Source organism: Rhinatrema bivittatum, chromosome 6 (assembly GCF_901001135.1).
Source record: "Rhinatrema bivittatum chromosome 6, aRhiBiv1.1, whole genome shotgun sequence".
In the NCBI taxonomy this organism is placed as follows: Eukaryota; Metazoa; Chordata; class Amphibia; order Gymnophiona; family Rhinatrematidae; genus Rhinatrema; species Rhinatrema bivittatum.
In genome coordinates, this window is record NC_042620.1 from 320,926,717 (window position 1) to 320,947,770 (window position 21,054).

Genomic DNA, 21,054 nt, shown 5'->3' on the forward strand with positions numbered 1-21,054 from the left:
TGGGGGAGACGAGGATTTTCTTGGAATCTAAGTCTTCTTAAAATAGTAGACACCTTTGGAAGAACCAGGAGGGATCCTCCAAGCCCTGTCCGAGTATTCAAGTGCTGCGTTTTGGAGACTATGCTGAAATTATCTTTGGAAGTAAGACTGTTTTGTATGCTGATCTGTTTTTCTGCAATTTTGTACATGCTAAACTTTTGATTCTCTTTGGTAATTCTGTTTTCTGCTTGGAACACAAGATCTTGGTGTTATTCTTAAGATCAATCCCCTTTAGGGCCCTACCGGTTAAGCTTGTCCCCATCACAGAGCCTGTGTTCCCAACTCTGCAGTGAGTGAAGCAGGGTTCATTAGGGATTGGAAGTGTGAATCCCCCACCCTTGAAAGGAGGGGGAGGGGGGATACGCATATGCATGGAGTTGGTGTTGCAGTTGTTTAGCTGATCAGAACTACAACTTCATGCATGCAACTCTAATGGGTAGGACTAAATGCAAAAACAAAAAAAACCCCCAGAATTCTTTAAAAAAAAAAAAAAAGAACTTGCCATAACCACATAAAAAAGAAGACAAAGACATACATAGAATTGATTTCATGTAAAAAGAACCTCAAAGCCTTGGCTTAGGCCTGGTGAAGCTTCAAATTTGATTATTTTGTTCTATCAAGAAAATGCTAGCCTGAATCTGTGAACCTTGCTCCTGCAAAGACGGCATCTGTGGATCATGCTTTTTTTTGTTTGTTTTTTTTTAAATCGGGAGGCCTGGCTTTGTCACTAGACACCCATTATAGAAACATAGAAACATAGAAATGATGGCAGAAAAGGGCCAAATGGTCCATCCAGTCTGCCCAGCAAGCTTATGGTAGTAACTGCTGTCCATACAAGCCACCTTTATAATGATCAGTTTCCCAGACTGTCAAAGTCGGGACCCTTGTTGGTTGCTGTTTGAGTCCAATTCCCCGTTACCTCTTGCAATTGAAGCACGAGCAATGTTGGAGTTGCATCAACAGCATTAAGGTTTATTGGTTAAGGGTAGTATCCGCCGTATCAGCAAGTTACTCCCATGTTTATTTGTTTTCCGAGACTGTGCAATTCAATATCCTTGTTGGTTGCTGTCTGAAACTAATTACCCTTTTCCTCTTTTCCCCCTGCCATTTAAGCAGAGAGCAATAATGGAGTTGTTTCAACAGCATAAAGGTTTATTGGTTAAGGGTAGGAACCGCCACACCGGCAAGTTACCTCATGCACTCTTTTCTTCATTCCCATCCTCTAGCCTTAAGGGATCCACAGTGTTTATCCCATGCCCCTTTGAAATCTTTTACTGTTTTTGTCTTCACCACCTCCTCTGGAAGGGAATTTCATGCATCCACCACCCCTTCTGTGAATAAATATTTCCTGGCATTGGTTCTGAGACATCCTCCCTGTAATTTAATTTTGTGACCCCTAGTTCTAATGATTTCTTTCCAATGGAAAAGGTTTGTCAATGATTGTGCATCATTCAAACCTTTCAGGTATCTGAAGGTTTGTATCATACATATTTAGGACCTTCAACCTTTCCTCATAAGTCATTTGATGGAGACCCATCACCATTTTGGTCAACCTTCTCTGGACCGCCTCCATCCTGTCTCTGTCCCTTTTGAACCGAAGTACTCCGTGAGGCTTCAACAAGGACCTGTACAAGTGGATTATCACCTCCTTTTTCTTTCTGGTTATTCCTCTCTCAATGCAGCCTAACATTCTACTGGCTTTTGCTATCACCTTGTCACATTGCTTCACTATCTTCAGATTGCTAGACACTATCACCCATAGTTCCGTGCACAACAGCCCATCACATACAGATCTTTTGGATTATCACACCTCAGATGTATGACACCGCACTTCTTGGCACTGAATCCCTGCTGCCATAGCTTTGCCCATCGTTCAAGCTTCCTTAAACCATGTCTCATTCTCTCTTCTCCTTCCGGCGTGTCCACTCTGTTGCAGACCTTAGTATCATCTGCAAATAGACAAACTTTACCTTCAATCCCTTCCGCAATGTCATTATCAAAGATATTGAACAGAACCAGTCCCAACACCAATCCCTGTGGCACTCCAGTTAACACCGTTTTCTCTTCAGAGCAGGTTCAATTTACCATCACACGCTGTCTTCTATCTGTCAACCAGTTTGTAATCCAAGCCACCACCTTGGTGCTCACTCCCAAGCTTTACTAAAATCCAAGTAAATCACATCGAGCGCTCTTCCCTGATCCAATTCTCTAGTTACCCAATCAATCAAATCAATCAGTTTCATCTGACAGGACCTTCCCCAGGTGAATCCATGCTGTCTCAGATCAAGCAACCCACTGGCTTGTAGATAATTCACTATCCATTCTTTCAGCAGAGCTCCATTAATTTTTCCACCACCAAGGTGAAGTTAACTAGCCTGTACTTTCCAGCCTCAACTCTGCTCCCATTCTTGTGATGTGGGACCACCATCGCTCTTCTCCAATCACTCGGCACTACTCCTGTTTTCAAGGATCTATTAAACAGGTCACACAGCAGACCTGCCAGCACATCTCCCTCAGTATCCTGGGATGAACCTCATCTGGCCCCATGGCTTTGTCCACTTTCAGCTTTCCTAGCTCTTCCCATACATTCTCTTCTGTAAACAGTTTTGTCTATTCCACCCCCCTCTATTTTCTTGTTAATTAGCGAGGGTCCTTCTCCAGGGTCCTCTTTAGTGAACACCGAAGTGAAGTATTTGTTTAATATTTCTGCCATTTCTTCGACTCTCACCACACATTGATCCTGATCACCTTTCAATTTCACTATACCACTTTGGGCCTTTCTCCTTTCTCTGATGTATCTGAGGAATGTTTTGTCACCTCGCTTTACTTCTTTGGCAATCCTTTCTTCTGCCAGGCTTTTTGCTTTCTTGATTATTTTTTTATCTCCCTAAGTTTTACCAGATATTCTTCCCTGTGTTCTTCTTTTTGGGATCCTTTATAAATCTTGAATGCTGCTTTTTTTTGCTTTTATTATGTTAGTCACCTCCTTTGAGAACCAGATTGGTTTCTTATTTCTGTTTCCTTTTCTAACATATAGGTTGATTGCTTTTGTAATTGCTCCTTTTAGTTTGGCCTACTGTTGTTTCACCTCTCCCATTTTCACCCAGTCTTCTATCTCCAGGTAAGTCCGCATTTCGACAAAGTTCGTATTTGTGAAATGCAAAATGTGGGTCTTCGTGTGACTTTTCCATGTCTTATTTGCGACGTCAAACCATACCGTTTGATGATCACTGGTGCTGAGGTGGGCGCCCACCCAGACATTAGAGACAGTCTCCCCATTAGTGAGCACTAGGTTGAACCCTCCCTCTTGGGTTCCTTTACCATCTCATTGAAGAGAGCCCCTTGCAGTGCATCCACTGTCTCTCTTGGACTTTGACTTGACCAGTTTGAAGGGAAAGGTGTAGTCCCAGTATCTCTGAGGATTTGGGGCAAGAGTCTGATTGCCTGAGCAAACTGAAGAGTAAGGATATGAAGTTTTGATACTTTTTGAAACAAAGGGCTAAACTGATTGCGATAGTGATGCTGTTTTTCCAGTCTGAAGAAAACTTCGAACAGACCAATTGTAGTTGGATGTTTTTGCATGTGGGGACAGTTGTCCTGCAGGTTTTGTGCTCAGGTTTTCTTTTATTTGCTGATTGACTTCTTGCAGGAATCCCATTCCAGTTTTCCCACATTGCAAGGGAAGCAGTTTTTCTCCATGGATAATGGCGCAAGAGAAGTGAGAAGGGAGGTAAGACAGAAGATGGACACATTAACAATCATCGTCATTGCTACTAATATATTTTTGATGCTGTTTTGTATTTTTGGCAGTGTCTTGGATTATTTTATTTAAGCTGTAGTAAAGACTATTTTGTTTGGACACCATTCTTGGACTCCTGAGAGTATTTTTCCTGATTTTCCTATCCTTGTTGTTATTGCCTTCATTGCTCCTTCTCTGAACTTTTTGGCACCTGTTGGAGGTCTTCTGCCTTCAGTGTGAGCATTGAATATAGATAGACACGTCAGAGGGCCCCAGAAGATTAGTCTTCCTTCCTATCTGGACTGAACCCGGACCCAGATACCCCAAAGTGACAGATAAAGCACTCAACTTGGGAGGAGGGCAGGCCATAACCTTGCCTGTTTAAGGGGCAAGGAGCCATAGCTAAGCATGACACTTGTTCCCCTTCCCGACTCTCTGCTAACTCGGGACCTTGGACATTGCACTCTCCTCCTTTCTCCTACTAACAGCGGCCCAGGGTTCCGTCGAGAGTATGGGAAGCAACAATGGGAAGACACTTCTCTCCTCTCCCATGCCTTCCATGCTTGTGCTCACGCCATCCCAGTTCTCTCCTGCTGACGTCTGCTACAAAAGCCACAGGACTCTAAGCGGGGAGGGTTGGACTCTGGTGGCCCTGGCACCAGCACTAACACTTCCCTCATATAGTCACATGCCCTCTGGATGCTGCTTACTTCTGGATGACATTTTTGCTTTACATCTTCATGACCTCAAGGAGAGTCAGGGGCGATAATGTCATCATAAGGAAGGTAATTTTCCTGGGTTTTCTGGTTATAACTAAAAAACCTGATTTTTTAGGGGAGGTTTCTCTGTATTTTTAGGTTATAACAATAAAACAGAAGCTTAAAACTATTAGAGATGAGAGAATGATAGGAGATGTATATGTAGTGCTATATGTAGTATACATTATGAATGAGGAGGCTGTATAAAACTGATAATGTGTATTTAATGTTTGTTTATTGTATTTATTATGTATGTGTATTACTGTAAACTGCCCTGGTGGCTTTTGCTGATTTGTGCTGCATAAAATTTGTTTAAAATAAATATCCTTTTAAAAAAATCAGAGTAAATAAAGGCAATAATGGCATCTATTATGGGAAATTTATCAGCTGTGCAAATGGGCAATATCTGTATATTTCATCTTGCAAAATCATTTTGCCATACTGCTGAAGAGTTAGAAAGGCATTCGGGCCTGCTGTGAAGCTGCTTGGCTCTGTCCTGCATTTATTTCTGGGCTTCATATCTTGCACCACACCCTTCCTTCTCCCACTCCAAATTTTGTAGATTAGAGGCCAAGATGAAAATTGGAATTTCTGAGAACTGTGAGCCACAAACTGTGGTGTTCTACTTCAGGGTTTACCCTCACCTACAAGGTCTATTGATCGAATGAGGTGCTGATTACAGACGCACTAGGCACAGGCATAGGCAGAGCCATGGATTTTAGTCACCAGATTTTCTAAGCAGGCACCCCAACCTAGGAAAAGGTCAAGGTTGCCTCCTGCAAGCCCAGTGTTTGTGCAACATTTGAAATGGTTGGACAGTTATTAGGAACGGAGAGTTCTCAGTCATAGGGAGCTGCTGCTGCTGCTGATGAAGGAACCAAGCCAGCTGCTATGAAAAACGTCAGAATAATAATGCTCACATCCTGCTTTTTCTTCTTTTTAGCTAGTCAGTTCCAAAAATACCAACTTAGTTTTCAAGCCAAACAAATACCTCCCCAGAGTAAAATGCTATTCTGCTGTCATACGATGTATCATGTTTCTTCTTTCAACAGAGAAATCATGTGCTGCCTTTCTCACTCTCTTGATTTCATCTTCCAATTCTTTTGCAATCTTAAAAAAAAAAAAAAAGTCCCCAGAGCTTACATCCTAAAACCATCATGAATATAGGATTCAAGAGGAAAATAAAAATTAGACTTGCCTGTAAAATGTGAATTTATTTATAACTTAAATTTATAAAACTGCCTATCCAACCACAGTCTCCAGGAGAAGACAATAAATGGACTGGCCCTTTGGAATTCATTGCCAGACGAATTATGATTACTTACTGATTATACAGTATTTTGCAAACAGCTTAAATCTATTTTATTTACCGAGGGTTCTTTTTTAAATTAGTTTATCTAATTTGTTTAAAATGTTTATTTACATGATTTGTGTCTTGTATTTTTTTCTACGTATATAGCTGTTTTGGCTTTTATGATGTATCTATTTTATTAATACTGATGTATCCAATTTTATCCACATAGTACAACTATGTCAGTTACTTGGAATATAAATATTGGTAAATAAATAAAGACAAACAAGCAATGCTAAAGACCTATGGTAGGAAAGCATCTATCAAATATTATTAATAAAAAAAATACAGAAAACAAAATAACCAATGCCACAACATCAACTAAAAAGAGCTAGGTAGAGAGTGCATTAAGCTAGGTTGAGAGTATATTGTACAAATGTCATCTTTTTATACCTTTCATCACTGTGACCCTATCACCCCCAGCATGTCCCCTCTCCCTACCCCAATCCCAATGGGTGGGGAGCCATGTGCCTTGTTCTTCTTCCGTTCTCTTCCACTCCTCCCCACCTCTCCAGACCCAGGCGCATTCTCCTCACCCCTATCATCCCAATCCCAGAAGCATTCCTCTCCCTCTCTCCCTGGCAACCCCCAAGACCTGGGGATGTACTGAGAAGGTAGTGGAGAGCATTTTCGATAGCTCCCACCGCCAGAGGCGAGGTCATGGGAGTATGTCTGGCTGTTCCGTCATTGCTGCAAATGGCGATGCCGCTGAAAGCCGCCGCAGTGGGAGGCTGCCAGCAGAGCAAGGGAGGTAAAGAAGGTGGCAGAGAGCACATCGGCAAGCTCCTGCCGCTCCAGCAAGGTTTGGGCCTTAATCAATGGCATCCTGGTCCAGTTCTGCCACTGCCACCCCGAAAACTGTGGCACCCCTCATGGCCAACTAGTCCTTCCACTGGCCCTGCTTAGCAGAATGCAAAATTTGAGTGGGAGCATAACTGAATCTGTTCTTCGAATAGGCAGGTGCAGTGCCTCTTAGAAATGTAAAAGGCATTGTCAAGGCTTTGAAAAAGGGCACAATGGCTAACTGGGAGGAGAGGAAGCCAGTGAAGGTGTTTGAGGACTGGTGTAATATGTCCAGAAAATAGGACCCCAGGGAGAAGGCAGGCTGTCACGTTCTGGACCAATTGCATTTTTTTGCAGACTCTTTTTAGAAAAAGCAACATAAAATGAGTTACAGTAGTCCAGGAGAGAAGATACTAAAGCATGAATGACTATTTATACTGTAACATTTAGTCATCCCAAACTGTACAAAGTTGCCGTACTTGGAAAAAAAAAAAAGGCACTTTAACAGATGGCAACAATCTGAGCATTGCTGGATAATGTGGAATCAATTACGAATCTTAAGGCTGCAAACTGTCTGCCAGTACAGAGAACACTAGGATTTATTACGTATTGTTTTAATAGTTTTTATTTTATCGATCCTATTGGGCATCGCTCAGCATTTTTTTTCTGGAAGAGTGGTATATACATGTGAAATAGTAAATAATATTCTACCTCGTGTGGACACAGAGCCCCTTCAAGGGGTTGGATGCACCGTAATACCGGTTTCACGGCACGTTTGTTACCACTTCACTAAAGCAAAATGATCATAATTACTAAAAGATTCAGATCAGTCATCCAACAGATGAGCGACAAAGAAAACAATAGTTAAACCATTTATAACATTTTTCTAGTAAACAAAGCCTCGGTGGGTGTCCTGACTAGGGGGTATATTCTCTGCTGTCAAAGTGACACCATAAGCTGGTTTAAACCATGCATGTTATAGATATTTGAACCCTGCTGGACAGGTCTCCAAAAACTAAACTAATGAATACATTTGCAAACAAACAGATGGTTACAAAATTCAAAGGCACAATTCATTGTTGAGATTATTTGAGGCCAGCAGTTCATTATTTCACAGATCATTCGGGCTTACTTGCAGCTTAAAGCAATTTACAAATTTAGAAAAACATAAAACATTTGCATACAAACCCTTATCAAATATCAGCAATATTCAAACTGGTATTGATTACAACTCATAACATTTAAAATAAAAACAACAATACCTAGGAATTCCCCCTACTTAAAACCTACAAATGCTGCGCGTTTATCGCTGCTTCCCACTTCAGGATAAAACCCCCTAGATATCCATGCCTTAATGCTCGTTCCAAATCTTTTCATCTGGAGGAGAATTCTATCATTTAACTTTAATGGGCCGCCATCTAAAAGGTGCGTTCTGAGGTCTTATCTACTCCAACCACTGCAGGTCCAGGAATTATCAGCAATTCTTTTTCCAAGGACCTCAAACTACGTCCTGGCCTTTCATTATTAAAAAAAAAAACAAAAAAAAACCAAGAAGAAGACATTAATTTCAAATTAACACCTTGTTCATTCACAGGCTGGAGAGGAAAGGGAGGCAAATTCTATTTCCTTGCCAAATTTGTTCTGCTGAAGTAAACTGTGTGAACGAAGAGGCACAAACAGGACAGACTTGCCCAAAATAACCTCGGTGTTTGTTCTCACCTCACTCACATGTAGTGCGAAATACGCTGACCACATTTATAAACGTTGCATTGCAGGGAAACACGTGGATCGGAGTTGCTAGCCCACTCTACAACCTTGCTCATCCAAAAGGAGACTTTTGCAAGACTCGCAATGGCAACACAACGGCCTGCTGGTATGACAACTGCTGCACCTGCTTGGTTAAATTTGGGAGAAGTGCAACAAATTATGCACAGGAGTCAATGGGCACACGGCAGAGCCAGCGATTACACACGCTGGACCACATATTTTTCCCTTTTCACAGCATGAGAACAAATGCAATGGGCCAAATGTCTCCAGACAGTAAAATCATTTATGTGGTTTAGGAATTTTGCAGAACCAAGGCCAAAGGTGCTAATTTGGGGCCAAAGGGTTTTCCCCCCCCCCTCATCTTGTGTCTATGGGAAAAATGCTCAGTACATTTGGCCCTTGATTGGATGCTGTCTACCCTATCATACGGAAAACAAGCTTCCAATATTAAAATGAATAGCAGACTGCCCTTTCCTGTTTGCTCTGGCTAGCATTCAGTGCAGCATGAGGAAACCATTCACAACTACACGCCTATAATTTTATTTCTCCTCAGAGCTAGGCCAGCCTTCTCTACATGAAGACATTCTGTTTTGAAAGAAAACTTCTTTTCACTTGTCCAGATTCACAGTGAATTGGCTTTCTAGATCAGACTGGGGTCACCATCAGGGTCGCATGCTTGCAAATATCTCATGCATGTGCATTGCGGATATCTTGGAAATGCAGACAGTCACCAAGGACAGGGCTGAGAATCATTTGGAGAATGTACCATCTTTGCAGTCAAATGAACAGAAAAGACCAAACTCCCCTCTTCGTCAGCGCTCCATCCTGGAAACGAAACATTTGAAGTGACTTAATTTTAAAAGATATTTAAATTTATCACGCTAGAATGTGCAGTGCCCAATTTGTTTCCTGCTCAATATGCTCTTGTTCTTTTGCCAAGAGCACGCTTCCTATATAATTGAGCGGTGTTTTTATTTAGTGATTAGGGGCACTATGACTCACTTTTTACTATTTTGGCATTTAAATGACCTTCTGCTTGAAATAAAATAAATTATTGTTTTCTCAGTCACTCAGCCCCATACCCTCTTCCCTTCCGTCACTCCCCCTCACTTCCACTCACTTTCTTCCCTTGCTTCATTTTCCTTCCCTCTCAGTCATTCACTCCTCATTCCCGCTCGCCCCTCAGTCACTCTTTCCCATTCACCCCCTTTATTTTCCTCCCCTCCTATTCCTCCCCTTCCTCTCCTTCACTTACTCTCTTCTGTTTCTCATTCTTACCCCTTCCCACTCATCACCAGCCCCTATCTCCCACCTGCCCACTCATTCCCTTCCCTGACACTCACAAACTCCCTCTCAGTCACTCACCCTCTCCTTCCCATTCATTCATGACCCTTCCATTTCACTCACTCACCATCCTCACCACATCCTTCCTTCCCTCTCTGTCCCTTCCCTTACTCCTCTATTACTTACCACTCCTCCCAGCAGTGTGGGACCTCTCCTTTCTGGGGGGGGTTGTGGAAACCCCACCAGCATGCCAACAATTGGGCCTTGCCTCACTGGCAGGCAGTGGAATCTCCACCAATGCACCAGGTGTCTCCTCGCTGGCGAGGTATGGTAATCCTACCAACACACCAGGTGTTTCCTTTCCTCTCCTTTCCCCCCATATAAGTGATGCAATTGGCTTTCACGGAAAATGTAAGAGCCAATCGCAACACTTATACAGGGACAAGGAGGCATGCAGGCAGATGAGTGTCTGCGCCACATGGCATCCTCAATAAAGATGCAATTGGCTTGCTGGAAATCATTGGCGATTCACCACATCATTCAAAGGAGACTGCATGAGACTTTGCTGATGATGTTGGCACTCAGCAAACATTGTGGGCCAGACCTAATGTTAATTTGAAAACGTTTATTAGGCCAGATAAAAGTCAACGATGGACACAATTTAACCCACGGGCCATAGTTTGCCCAACCCTGCTCTAGAACGCTTTGCCCATCACTTCAAGGGACCATTGAATGTACAAAGCCCATCCAGAAGCTGCTCTTTTCCACCAGGCCTTGGATTGCTAAGGACATGAACTCAGGTCAAGAAGTACTGTTTGCTGCCGCTGTATGGGGGTTTTTTGTTCATTTTGTTCTGTTTTTAAATTTCTCTGCATGTTCACACTGTAAGCCACCTAGAACTTTGTATAGGTGATATATAAGTCACTGTAAACAAATAAATAAATAAATAAAAATGTCCTATACTACCTGAGATGTTTATAAAATATATATCCATTTATTTATTTGTTTGTTTGTTTTTCTATACTGACGTTCACAAATGGGTATCACATTTGTTTACATGACAACTTGTGGGATAATTTGACAGGTCATATTATCTTTACATTGTAACAGCAACCGCATCTTATTATCATAACAATATAACCGGTAATGATTACAGTATAACAGGTGAACTTATAATATAACAGATAAACATCTTAACAATCTAACAGGTAATATTCATAAACAGTTTGGAGATTCGATTGGAGTCTTATGTAGTAACGTAACTGCATTAGATCATTGAGGTGATTGTGAGCTCTTGGTATGAGGTATGCAGCTGTTCTGGGGGCAGGGGGCTTATTTAGATCAGTTGGAGGTCAGATTTGCACTTTATTGTGGTCTTGACAGGATGTTCTCTTAGTGAGTTGTGTGTGGTGTTGGAGTTTTTGGTTGTTTTATTGGTTGTCTTACAGTTGTTTTACAGTGTCGGGGGTTCACTGTTGGTGGGAAGGCTTTCTGAAATAGCCAGGTTTTTAGTGATTTCTTGAAGATCTGTTTCGAGGGTTCCGTTCTGAGTTTTGAAGGTAGTTTGTTCCACAGTGTGGGGCCAGTTGTTGAGATTGTGCGTTCTCGTGTTGAGGTGAGGTGTGCCTGTTTGTTGGAGGGGATGGTAATAGACCTGTGTTTTTGGATCGTAGGTTTGAGAGTTGTGTGGGTGGAGGGTGTCTTTTAGCCAGTCTGTCTTTTCATTGTAGATGGATTTATGCATGAGAGTTAGGGCTTTGTATTGAATTCTGTAAGTTATGGGGAGCCAGTGGAGATCTTTTAGTATGGGGGTGATGTGTGTGGAGTGTTTACTGTTTGTGAGGGATCTGGCTGCCACATTTTGCAGTATTTGGAGAGGCTTGATGGTGGAGGCTGGGAGTCCTAGGAGGATGGAGTTGCAATAATCGAGCTTGGAGAAGATGAGGATCTGGAGCACTGAGTGAATAGTAGTCTTGATTGAGTAGCAGGGGTTTGAGTTTTTTGAGGAGTTGTAGTTTGAAGAAGCCCTCTTTTATTATTGTGTTGATGTGTGAGCTCGGGGTCTAGAGTGACGCCTAGGTCTCTTACAATTGTGACGAGTTGGCTCTTATTTTGCGTGAATGAGAGGTCTTGAATATTCCATGCAGGGGGTTTGTTAGAAATGCATAGGATTTCTGTTTTTGTGTGGTTAAGGGTGAGCGATATTTGGTTTAGGAGTTTTTGTATTTGAGATGAGATGGAGTTCCATTGTAGTAGGGTGCTCTGGATATTTTCTTTCGTGGGGGGGAGGATCTGGACATCATTCGTGTAGATGAAGTATTGGAAGCCCAGATTGGTGAGGAGTTTGCATAGTGGGAGCATGTAAATGTTGAAAAGGGTGGAGGAGAGTGATGATCCCTGCGGGACACCATGTGAAAGGGGAATTGTTTTGATACATTGTTGTTGAGTGTTACTTTGTACATTCTGTTCGATAGGTATGAGCCAAACCATTTTATTGTGCTGTCGCCTAAGCCAATCTCGCTTAGTCTGGTTATAGTTTATAGACTGAAATAGATTAATCTAATTTCACTAGACATATGCACAGTATATGTAAGTATATTCATACCACATCCAGTAAAGGGAATGTGGGTTATTAATGAAACTCAAGATATATTTCTCCAACCATGCTATTGTGAGGGAGTATACCAGAAACTCCCTCAAACTACGTTAAGGTACTGGCCACAGAGATCTAGCTTGATCTTCCTTAAGGATCAGCCCAACAAGGGATTCTGGGCCCAAGAAGGAGCCTTTCAGCCTAACAAGTTGGCAGGGCCCAGAAGGGTTAGAGAGGCCCCAGGGTGCAGGCAGGAACCAGGAATATGCTATGTATGATACCCAGTATTTGTGAGGTACATGAACTTCAAGGTGAGCTACCTAATTTGTTTTTATTTGCCCTGCACTTTGTTTTCACTGTAAATAACTTGCACTTAAGGAACAGCCAGTTTCTGCCTCCTTTTTCCTCTGGCTGTTTCCAAGCCACTACCACTCGATTTACCACAGCTACATCTATCTAGCTATTTATCTGTCTTTACACACATTCACACTACTGTTTTATTAACTGACTTAGCTTTCTCTATACTGTATTAAAAGAGGTCACAATGCCAAGCCTCATACTTAAATTTTTATTGAAACTGCTATTCTATGGCAGAATTTTTAGTGTACATCTTGGGTGTTAACACGTACAAATGTCAGAAACATAATTTCTCAGGATACAGAATATATAATAGATGTGGGGAGAGAAGATCTTTTTTTTTTTTAATTTACTGCACAAGACCCTGTGTGATTCCCATATGTCTTTGCCCTTCCTTAATAACAAATCTGTAATTTAGGAACAAGACAGAATTCTACCCCATCTACTTATCACACGTATTCTTTCCGTATATGGTCCATTAGGAGGCAACACGCACTGCACCATTATGCAGGCTTATAGCTCATGAGCTACAACTGAAACAGAAGAGTCTAAAGGACAGGCTTTAAAGAGATATGACAGTCAGCCATTCACTCACCAATAACCATTAACAGTGGTGTTTTAACGTTCAATTATACTATGTATGGGGCTATGCCCAGACATGTCTCTGTGTGTAAGTAACAGATTCTTCTGCAGGCTCAGCTTCAAACCATATATCACATGAAAATCAGAACCCTCTCTCACACTGACTACTTTCCAGTGAACTCTTTGTCTCTAGGGATCATGAGTCAACTTCCTTTTTGCAAGCTATCTTGGCTATGAACACTGATGTTGCTTAAGCTACCAGTGCACAGTGTGTCTCTGCACCACCAGAGCCAAGTTAAGGAAACTTATTTCAGGTCTAACATATGAATGTAATGTATTAGAATGTTTGCAAGTATCCTGTTCCTCTTTTAGAGGGTGATCTTCACAAGCCATTTACTTATGTAAAAGGGCTTTTTGGAAATTGTTCACCCTGTATGTAGGTAAAAGTATGCGCACTGCGCCACAACGTATGCACTTATACCTACATTGAGCGGGTGGCATTCCGGGCAGAGATAGTCCAGAGGTTAGTCTATGCATAGTTTGGGTTTTTCAAAACCATGTGCATTGTTTTGGAAAGGTATCCACAGAAAAAGTAGGTGGAAATCTCCCTAGGTGATTTTCTAAAGGAAAGTACATGTGTACTTTCAGAAGGAAACCCGTACCTGAGGACTTTGCACCCTACCTGCATAGTTTTTAAAATTGCCCCCTCCAGACCAGAGGCGGGGGTGTGGCACATTTATTTTCGGGCCTTAATATCAACCTGCACACAGAAGCGTACACTTAGCGATTGCAATAAAGGATCAAAATGGGCTGAACACATGGTCAGAAATACGTCAAGATTCAAGAAGATGGAGGAATGCCAATGGGCAGCCAGGACAGATCAGCAAGTTACAGCATTCAATCCTGAAACCCATCTCATTTCTCAGGGCCCTGTGGCCAGCCTCCATTTTTACTATAGCAGCATCACCTGACTAGCAGCCAGTAATAATGATTATGCCTCTATTTTACTTGGTAATAAATCACTTAAAAATACTTTTCCTGGATAAAGCAAGACTTAAATTAGTGTGATGTGCTATTTTATTACTTTCTTAAAAGGCAGAATATGCCACACCAGAGGAACACATCAAGGAAATGTCAAAAGTAAAATTCACAAGCACAATAAGCAGGCATGACTTTGGAAGAGTGCCCAAAGTGCAATGACAAACTCTAAACAACTTCCACAGGACAGCTCACTAGGAGTTCCATTGTACTTAGTGGGCTCCCTGAGCAAGACAGAAATATCCTGTGATGTATCTTATGATTTATGAGGGAAATGAGTAATCCTGCACCTGTATAGTAAAGAGCTTATCAGACTTCACTCCATCAGCAAGGATCTTCATTCATGAACATTAGCTTGGTGGTTAGAGCAGTGGGCTGAGAACCAGGGAAGACAGGGATCAGAATCTAATTCTCCCGCTGAGGCTCACTTCACCCACCATTGTATCAAGTACAAACTTAGAATGTAAGCCGTCTGGGGCAGAGAACTACCTACTGTACCTGTATATAACTTGCATTGAGTTTGAATTTGGAAAGGTGAGTAATTAAATCTAAAATCCAAATCCACCGCAGTTAGCTTGGGACTAAACCTAGCAAAACTGCCCCAGAATAATGCACGTTTATCGGCATTCCCTTACTTAAACTTGCATTTTCTTGCCAACAAAAAGTAATTAGTAAATATAACATTTTCTTAGTTAATGACATTATTTGAAAGGTGTTTGTTCCCTGGGCTTCATTTACATTTCAATATATGTCAAGGTGATTACAGGACTTTGGAGGATATGATATCTTGGGCTTGGGGGAAGTGTAATTTTCAAATAACCCACATTTTCAAAGCACATTTTGAAAATTTCACGTCTGTCCCTAGTACACAGGTACACATGCACAAGAAGAGAAGGTATCACTTTCTGTGTGCGTACATTGATGCACATAATTTAAAAAATCAAAAGTATGCACATAAATGTTTTATCCAACCCAACTCTGCCCCCCTGGAACACCGACCATGAGTGTGGAGAAGAGTAATGTGCACGATCGAATTATGCGCATACATCCCCCCCCCTCAAAAAAGTCAATTTACATGCACAAACTGGGATTTATATGCATAAATACTTTTTGAAAATTACTCCCATAAATTGTACGTATTGAAGTGTTTGGCTTCTTTCTATTTCAATGGGGAAAAAAATTCTGTGGATACAGAAATCGTTAAATATAAATAAATAAATTATATTTTTTATATTTAGCTTTCTTCTTAGGTAATTAGCCCTCCTAGCCCACTTCCTATGGTAAGTAAAATACAATTGGTTCTTACCTGCTAATTTTCTTTCCTGTAGTACCACAGATCTGTCCAGACTCCTGGGTTTTGCCTCCCTTCCATCAGATGGAGACAATGTTTCATTGATACTGCCACATAACCTGGTGTGTCACCTGCAGTCCCTCAGTATTGATAAGTACCCAAGCCAAGATACCAACAAACACAACCACAAATAACGTACTCATATCTCCCTGAACAAGCAGAAGGAAGTGGAAACTTAAAATGAATAAATTTCTAACCTTAAAAACATGAGGAACTAATCAAAACCTGTGCCATTCTTCAGACTAATTACAATAACAGAAGAGTGGACTCTCCAGTTTTCCCCACATTAACTGGGCGGGACTCTGGACTGAGCTGTGGTACTACAGGAATGAAAATTAGCAGGTAAGAACCAATTTTCCTTTTCCTGTATGTACCCGGATCAGTCCAGACTCCTGGGATGTACCCAAGCTTCCCTAATCAGGATGGGACTGCTAGAGTCCTGTTCGAAGTACATGTTCACCAAAGTCCATGGAGTCTGGGGTGTGGACATCAAAATTATAATGCCTGGCAAAAGTGTGTAATGATTTCCAAGCAGCCGCTTATCAAATCTCTTGTGGCGATACCTGTTGACATTCGGCCCAGGAAGCTGCTTGAGAACGAGTAGAGTGAGCCCTTAATCCCTCGGGGATAGGATGACCCTAACAGATGTATGCTGAACCTGTAGCTTCCTTTAACCACATGCTATGGTGGATTTTGAAGCTCTATGACCCTTATTTTGCACCACTCCATAGCACAAAGAGATGGTGCGACAACCAGAAGCTTTACATCCAAGAGTTGCAACTCTCTCGCGTGAGGCACTGTAGCATCCAAATTTGGAATGGCTGGAAGCTCTACCAATTGACTTAGGTGGAAGAAAGGAAGGAACTGCCCACAACAAGACTCCAGAATCCGTAATTCTCAAAAAAGGATCCCTACATAAAGCCTGAAGCTCCGAAATCCTTCTAGCAGAACAAACTGCTACCAAGAAAACTACCTTTAACGTAAGATCTTTCATAGTAGCCCTTCTAAGAGGCTCAAAGTGAGCTGCACAGATACCCTTAAGGAACAAGTTAAGGCTCCAGGAGGGACACAACTTCTGAACTGAATGACGCAAATGCTTTGCCCCCCTCCCCCCGCACCACATCTGGATGTGCAGCTGGAGCCACTCCCTGCATTTTGCCGCAAAGACAGCCCAAGGCCACCACTAGACCTCTGAGAGAGTTAAAGGCCAAACCCTTCACCAACCCGCTTTGTAAGGTCAGAATATGCACTATGGATGCCCGAGTAGGCTCAACCCCCTGCTCCACATACCAAGCCTCAAAAACTCTCCAGACCCTCACATATGCCAAGAAGGTGGAAGTCTTTCTAGCTTGCAACAGAATGGAAATGACATCCTTAGAATATCCTTTCTCCCTTAAGTGTTTCCTCTCAAAAGCTGTTAGGGAAGATGGAGACCTTGAGCATGGGAAAGCTCAGAGGCCTTCGCAATCTGTTATGGAGTGCTAGGAAAGCAGTCCCATTTCTGAGGAGATTGTGTGCCCTTGGATCTCGGCACAACCCCAGAGAACTCCAAGGCAGAACCGAAGCTGGTGCGACATGTCCGAGCCTGGGCTGAGACCAGGAAGCCAGGCCCCTGCTGATCTGCACAGGTTCAGTGAGACCAACCACACAAGGTTGGTCTCTTAGTGGTCCTCCAACTACTCCAAGCCCTTTCAGACCTGCCGCTGGGAATGGCAAAGGTCGCAGGCCGGACAGGAGACAAGGGCAGACGAAGGCTCTGGAACATGAAGACTCAAGACGAGGGAATAGCCACTGCTATTAATTGCATCAGTAGCATGGGATCTTCTTAGTGTTTGGATAATTGCCAGGTTCTTGTGGCCTGGTTTGGCCTCTGTTGGAAACAGGATGCTGGGCTTGATGGACCCTTGGTCTGACCCAGCATGGCAATTTCTTATGTTCTTATGTGCTAATTAAATGGTGGAATTTGTTGCCAGAGGATGTGGTGAAAGCAGTTTTCCTGGAGGAAAATTTCAGAAACCAGTATTGGCCATGTAGACTTGGAAAAACCACTGCTTAGGAACAAGAAGGATTGGGTCTCTTTGGGAGCCTGCAAGGTGCTTATGACCACTGTCTGAGACCAGATACTGGGCTGACCTAGTAAGGCTTTTCTTATATTTCTCTATTTCCCATTCTTTCTTGAATTCTTGTCTCTACCAGCTCTGCTGGGAGACTGTTCCATTCATCCACTACATTTTCTGTAGATTACTCCTGTGTCTATCCCCTGTCACCCTCATCCCATTCTAGTGCCCCCTTTCCATTGAAAGAGCCCTGCCTCCTGTACAGTTATTGCTTGGAGGTACTTAAGCATCTCTGTCATATCTGCCTTTTCCCTCCTTTCCTCCAGGGTATACATGTTTACATCTTTAAGTCTGCCCCCATATGCTTTATGATGAAGACTGTTGACCATTTTAGTAGCTGTCCTCTGGACTGACTCTATGCACTTTATATCCTTTGGAGGTGCAGTCTCATTGTACACAGTATTCTAAATGAAGTCTCACCGTAGACTTTATCCAGAGGTATTATCACCTTTTTCCTGATTGCTTTTCCTCTCCATATGTACCCAAGCATCCTTCTGGTTTTTGCCATCAGCTTATCTACCTACTTGCCCACCTCAAGATCAGATATGAGCGCCCCAGATATCTCTCATGTTTTGTGTATAGAAAAGCTCCCCTCCCACTATACTGTACAGCCCAAATGCATAAATGTTTAGTATTAAATCTTAGTTGCCAACTCTAGACCATTCCTTAAGCTTCACTAGATCCCTCCTCATGTTTGTCCTTACTTTCTAGGGTATATACCCTCTTGCAGATTTTGGTATCATCAACATAAAGGCAAACATTCAAAAAGAGTTTAAAAAAGGGATTAGACTAGAAGATAAATCCATTGTAGGTTATAACAGACAGCAATGTCTCTCAGGATTTAATACTTCCCCAAACCAAGACTGCTAGAAACTGGAAAAGTTACAGTAGAGTTGACAGCGCTGTACATGCCTGGTCTCTTATACAATAGGGGTTCTCAAACCAGTCCTTGGGATACACTTAGCCATTCACGTTTTCAGGATATTCACAATGAATATGCATGAGAGAGTTTATATGCCCTGTCTCCATTGTATGCACATCTATCTCATACAAATTCTTTGTGGATATCCTGAAAACCTGACTATCTGGGTGGGTCCTGAGGACTGTGTTGAAAATCACTGCTTACACTTTCTCTAAGCCAATGATTCTCAACCCAGTCCTCGGGACACCAGCCCGTCTGGTTTTCTGGATAACCACAATAAATGTGCATGAGATTGGCATTAAATTGAGACAGTGCATGCAGCTCAATCTATCTCATGTTTATTCATTATGGACATCCTGAAAACCTGACTGGCTGGGTGTGGCCAAGAACTGGGTTGAGAAGCAGTTTTCTAAGCATCCACGGTTTACCTCTGCCAGAGATCGGGTGCTTTCTTGATGGTCCAGCAGTTCTTATGTTCTTAGAATAAGGTTTGCAGCCACCATTTGCTATATTTTTATCAAGTATCACTCCGCTTTGCCTAGGGTGTTTTCAGAATAAGGAGTTTCTTCAGATGGTTGAAGGGATTGCCACCCATCAAAGAAAACTCTGAAAGTAAAGATAAACCCCTAAGTGTGACCTCTTGATTTACAAATACACAGCACATCATGTAGAAAGAAGAGGAAGAAAGGGGTAGAGAGCTTCAGAAATCAAATGCATTTTCCTGATTAAAATAGAACAGTAAAATGTGATATTCCTAATCAGTTATAACCTACTAAAAAGCATCCTTTATTCTCTCAAAGAAAGTGTAATAATTAACTGCCAGGAAATGATGAATTTTCCCAACACAGCTGTCAAAGTCACCATTATAAATCATTTGTTATGACTTAGGATCGGGCAGTGGCGGAGAAATTGATCATTGCTGAAATTGAAAAGTACATTTTAGTGCGTTTTCTTCAGATTTGTGCCTTAGACCACGAAAAAGGAAAAGTTAAACTGCAGATACACCAATGGCCTCTTTACCACCTCACAGCTCTCCCGCGTTCTTTTCTTGCCGAGGTGAGGGGCAACAGACCTCCGTTGCCCCCTTTCCTTCCAATTTAAATGTTCGTGACGGGACTCCATCCACGCAACTGTTGGAAAGAAAGTTCTGGGTTGACAGTTTTTTTGCCATTCCCTAGTGGCCAATCCTCCCTGCTCTCATGATGTGTTAACATGTCCCAGCATGCCTCAGGAACAAGCCTGCCAATAGTAAATAAACCTCCTCCTCTCCAGGCAAGTGCTGTCTCCGCATTGTTTTCCGCCTCCACTAAGTCATATACACATCCAGCCTTATGTGTTTGCACAAGAGCTTCAGGGATTTATTCCGGATAGCATCGCCAGTGATGGATAGGGAGACATTAGTCTGGGACTTCCAGGTCTGCTGTTCTTTGCTCCACTACTCTGTGCTGACAGCCTTACAAGACATCATTCACAACAGTCATGCAATTAAATAATAAATTGACAAAAATAGCCTCAACAATTCCATATTGGAATATTTCTAGGACCTAGGGCATGCCTGTGCCACCTGTATTGAAACAATGAGTCCTACGTCCCAATGAACACCAACAGGCTGATGCAATAAGACATATGTTAAAATGAACACTTGTATTGAGTGCCCGTTTTCCTAATGCACGCACAGTCACATCTCCTGAGAGTCTGATGCAATATTTAAATGAGCTGCTGTGTTAAAAACAGTAAGGGTCCCAATACAGATCCCTGAGGCACTCCACTGTCCACTCCCTTCCACTGAGAAAATTGCCCATTTAATCCTACTCTCTGTTTCCTGTCTTTTAGCCAGTTTGCAATCCACGAAAGGACATCGCCACCTATCCCATGACTTTTTACTTTTCCTAGAAGCCTCTCATGAGGAACTTTGTCAAACGCCTTCTGAAAATCCAAGTATACTATATCTACCGGTTCACCTTTATCCACATGTTTATTAACTCCTTCAAAAAAGTGAAGCAGATTTGTGAGGTAAGACTTGCCCTGGGTAAAGCCATGCTGACTTTGTTCCATTAAACCATGTCTTTCTATATGTTCTGTGATTTTGATGTTTAGAACACTTTCCACTATTTTTCGTGGCACTGAAGTCAGGCTAACCGGTCTGTAGTTTCCCGGATCGCCCCTGGAGCCCTTTTTAAATATTGGGGTTACATTTGCTATCCTCCAGTCTTCAGGTACAATGGATGATTTTAATGATAAGTTACAAAATTTTACTAATAGGTCTGAAATTTCATTTTTTAGTTCCTTCAGAACTCTGGGGTGTATACCATCCGGTCCAGGTGATTTACTACTCTTCAGTTTGTCAATCAGCCCTACCACATCTTCTAGATT

At 42.2% G+C, this 21,054-nt stretch overlaps 1 protein-coding gene across 4 annotated transcripts in view; it reads right to left on the bottom strand.

Moving 5' to 3' along the window:
- The window catches only part of NRK (Nik related kinase), a 254,536-nt gene that overhangs the window by 170,383 nt on the left and 63,099 nt on the right, over positions 1 to 21,054 (bottom strand). The window contains exon 1 of one of the 4 annotated variants that reach the window (XM_029607579.1): positions 8,390 to 8,440. The exons of the other annotated variants lie outside the window; for them this stretch is intronic. Coding sequence (XP_029463439.1) covers positions 8,390 to 8,425 — 36 coding nt within the window. The 5' untranslated portion in view covers positions 8,426 to 8,440. Of the gene's footprint in view, positions 1 to 8,389; positions 8,441 to 21,054 lie in introns of those variants that run through there. 4 annotated transcript variants of the gene reach the window in all.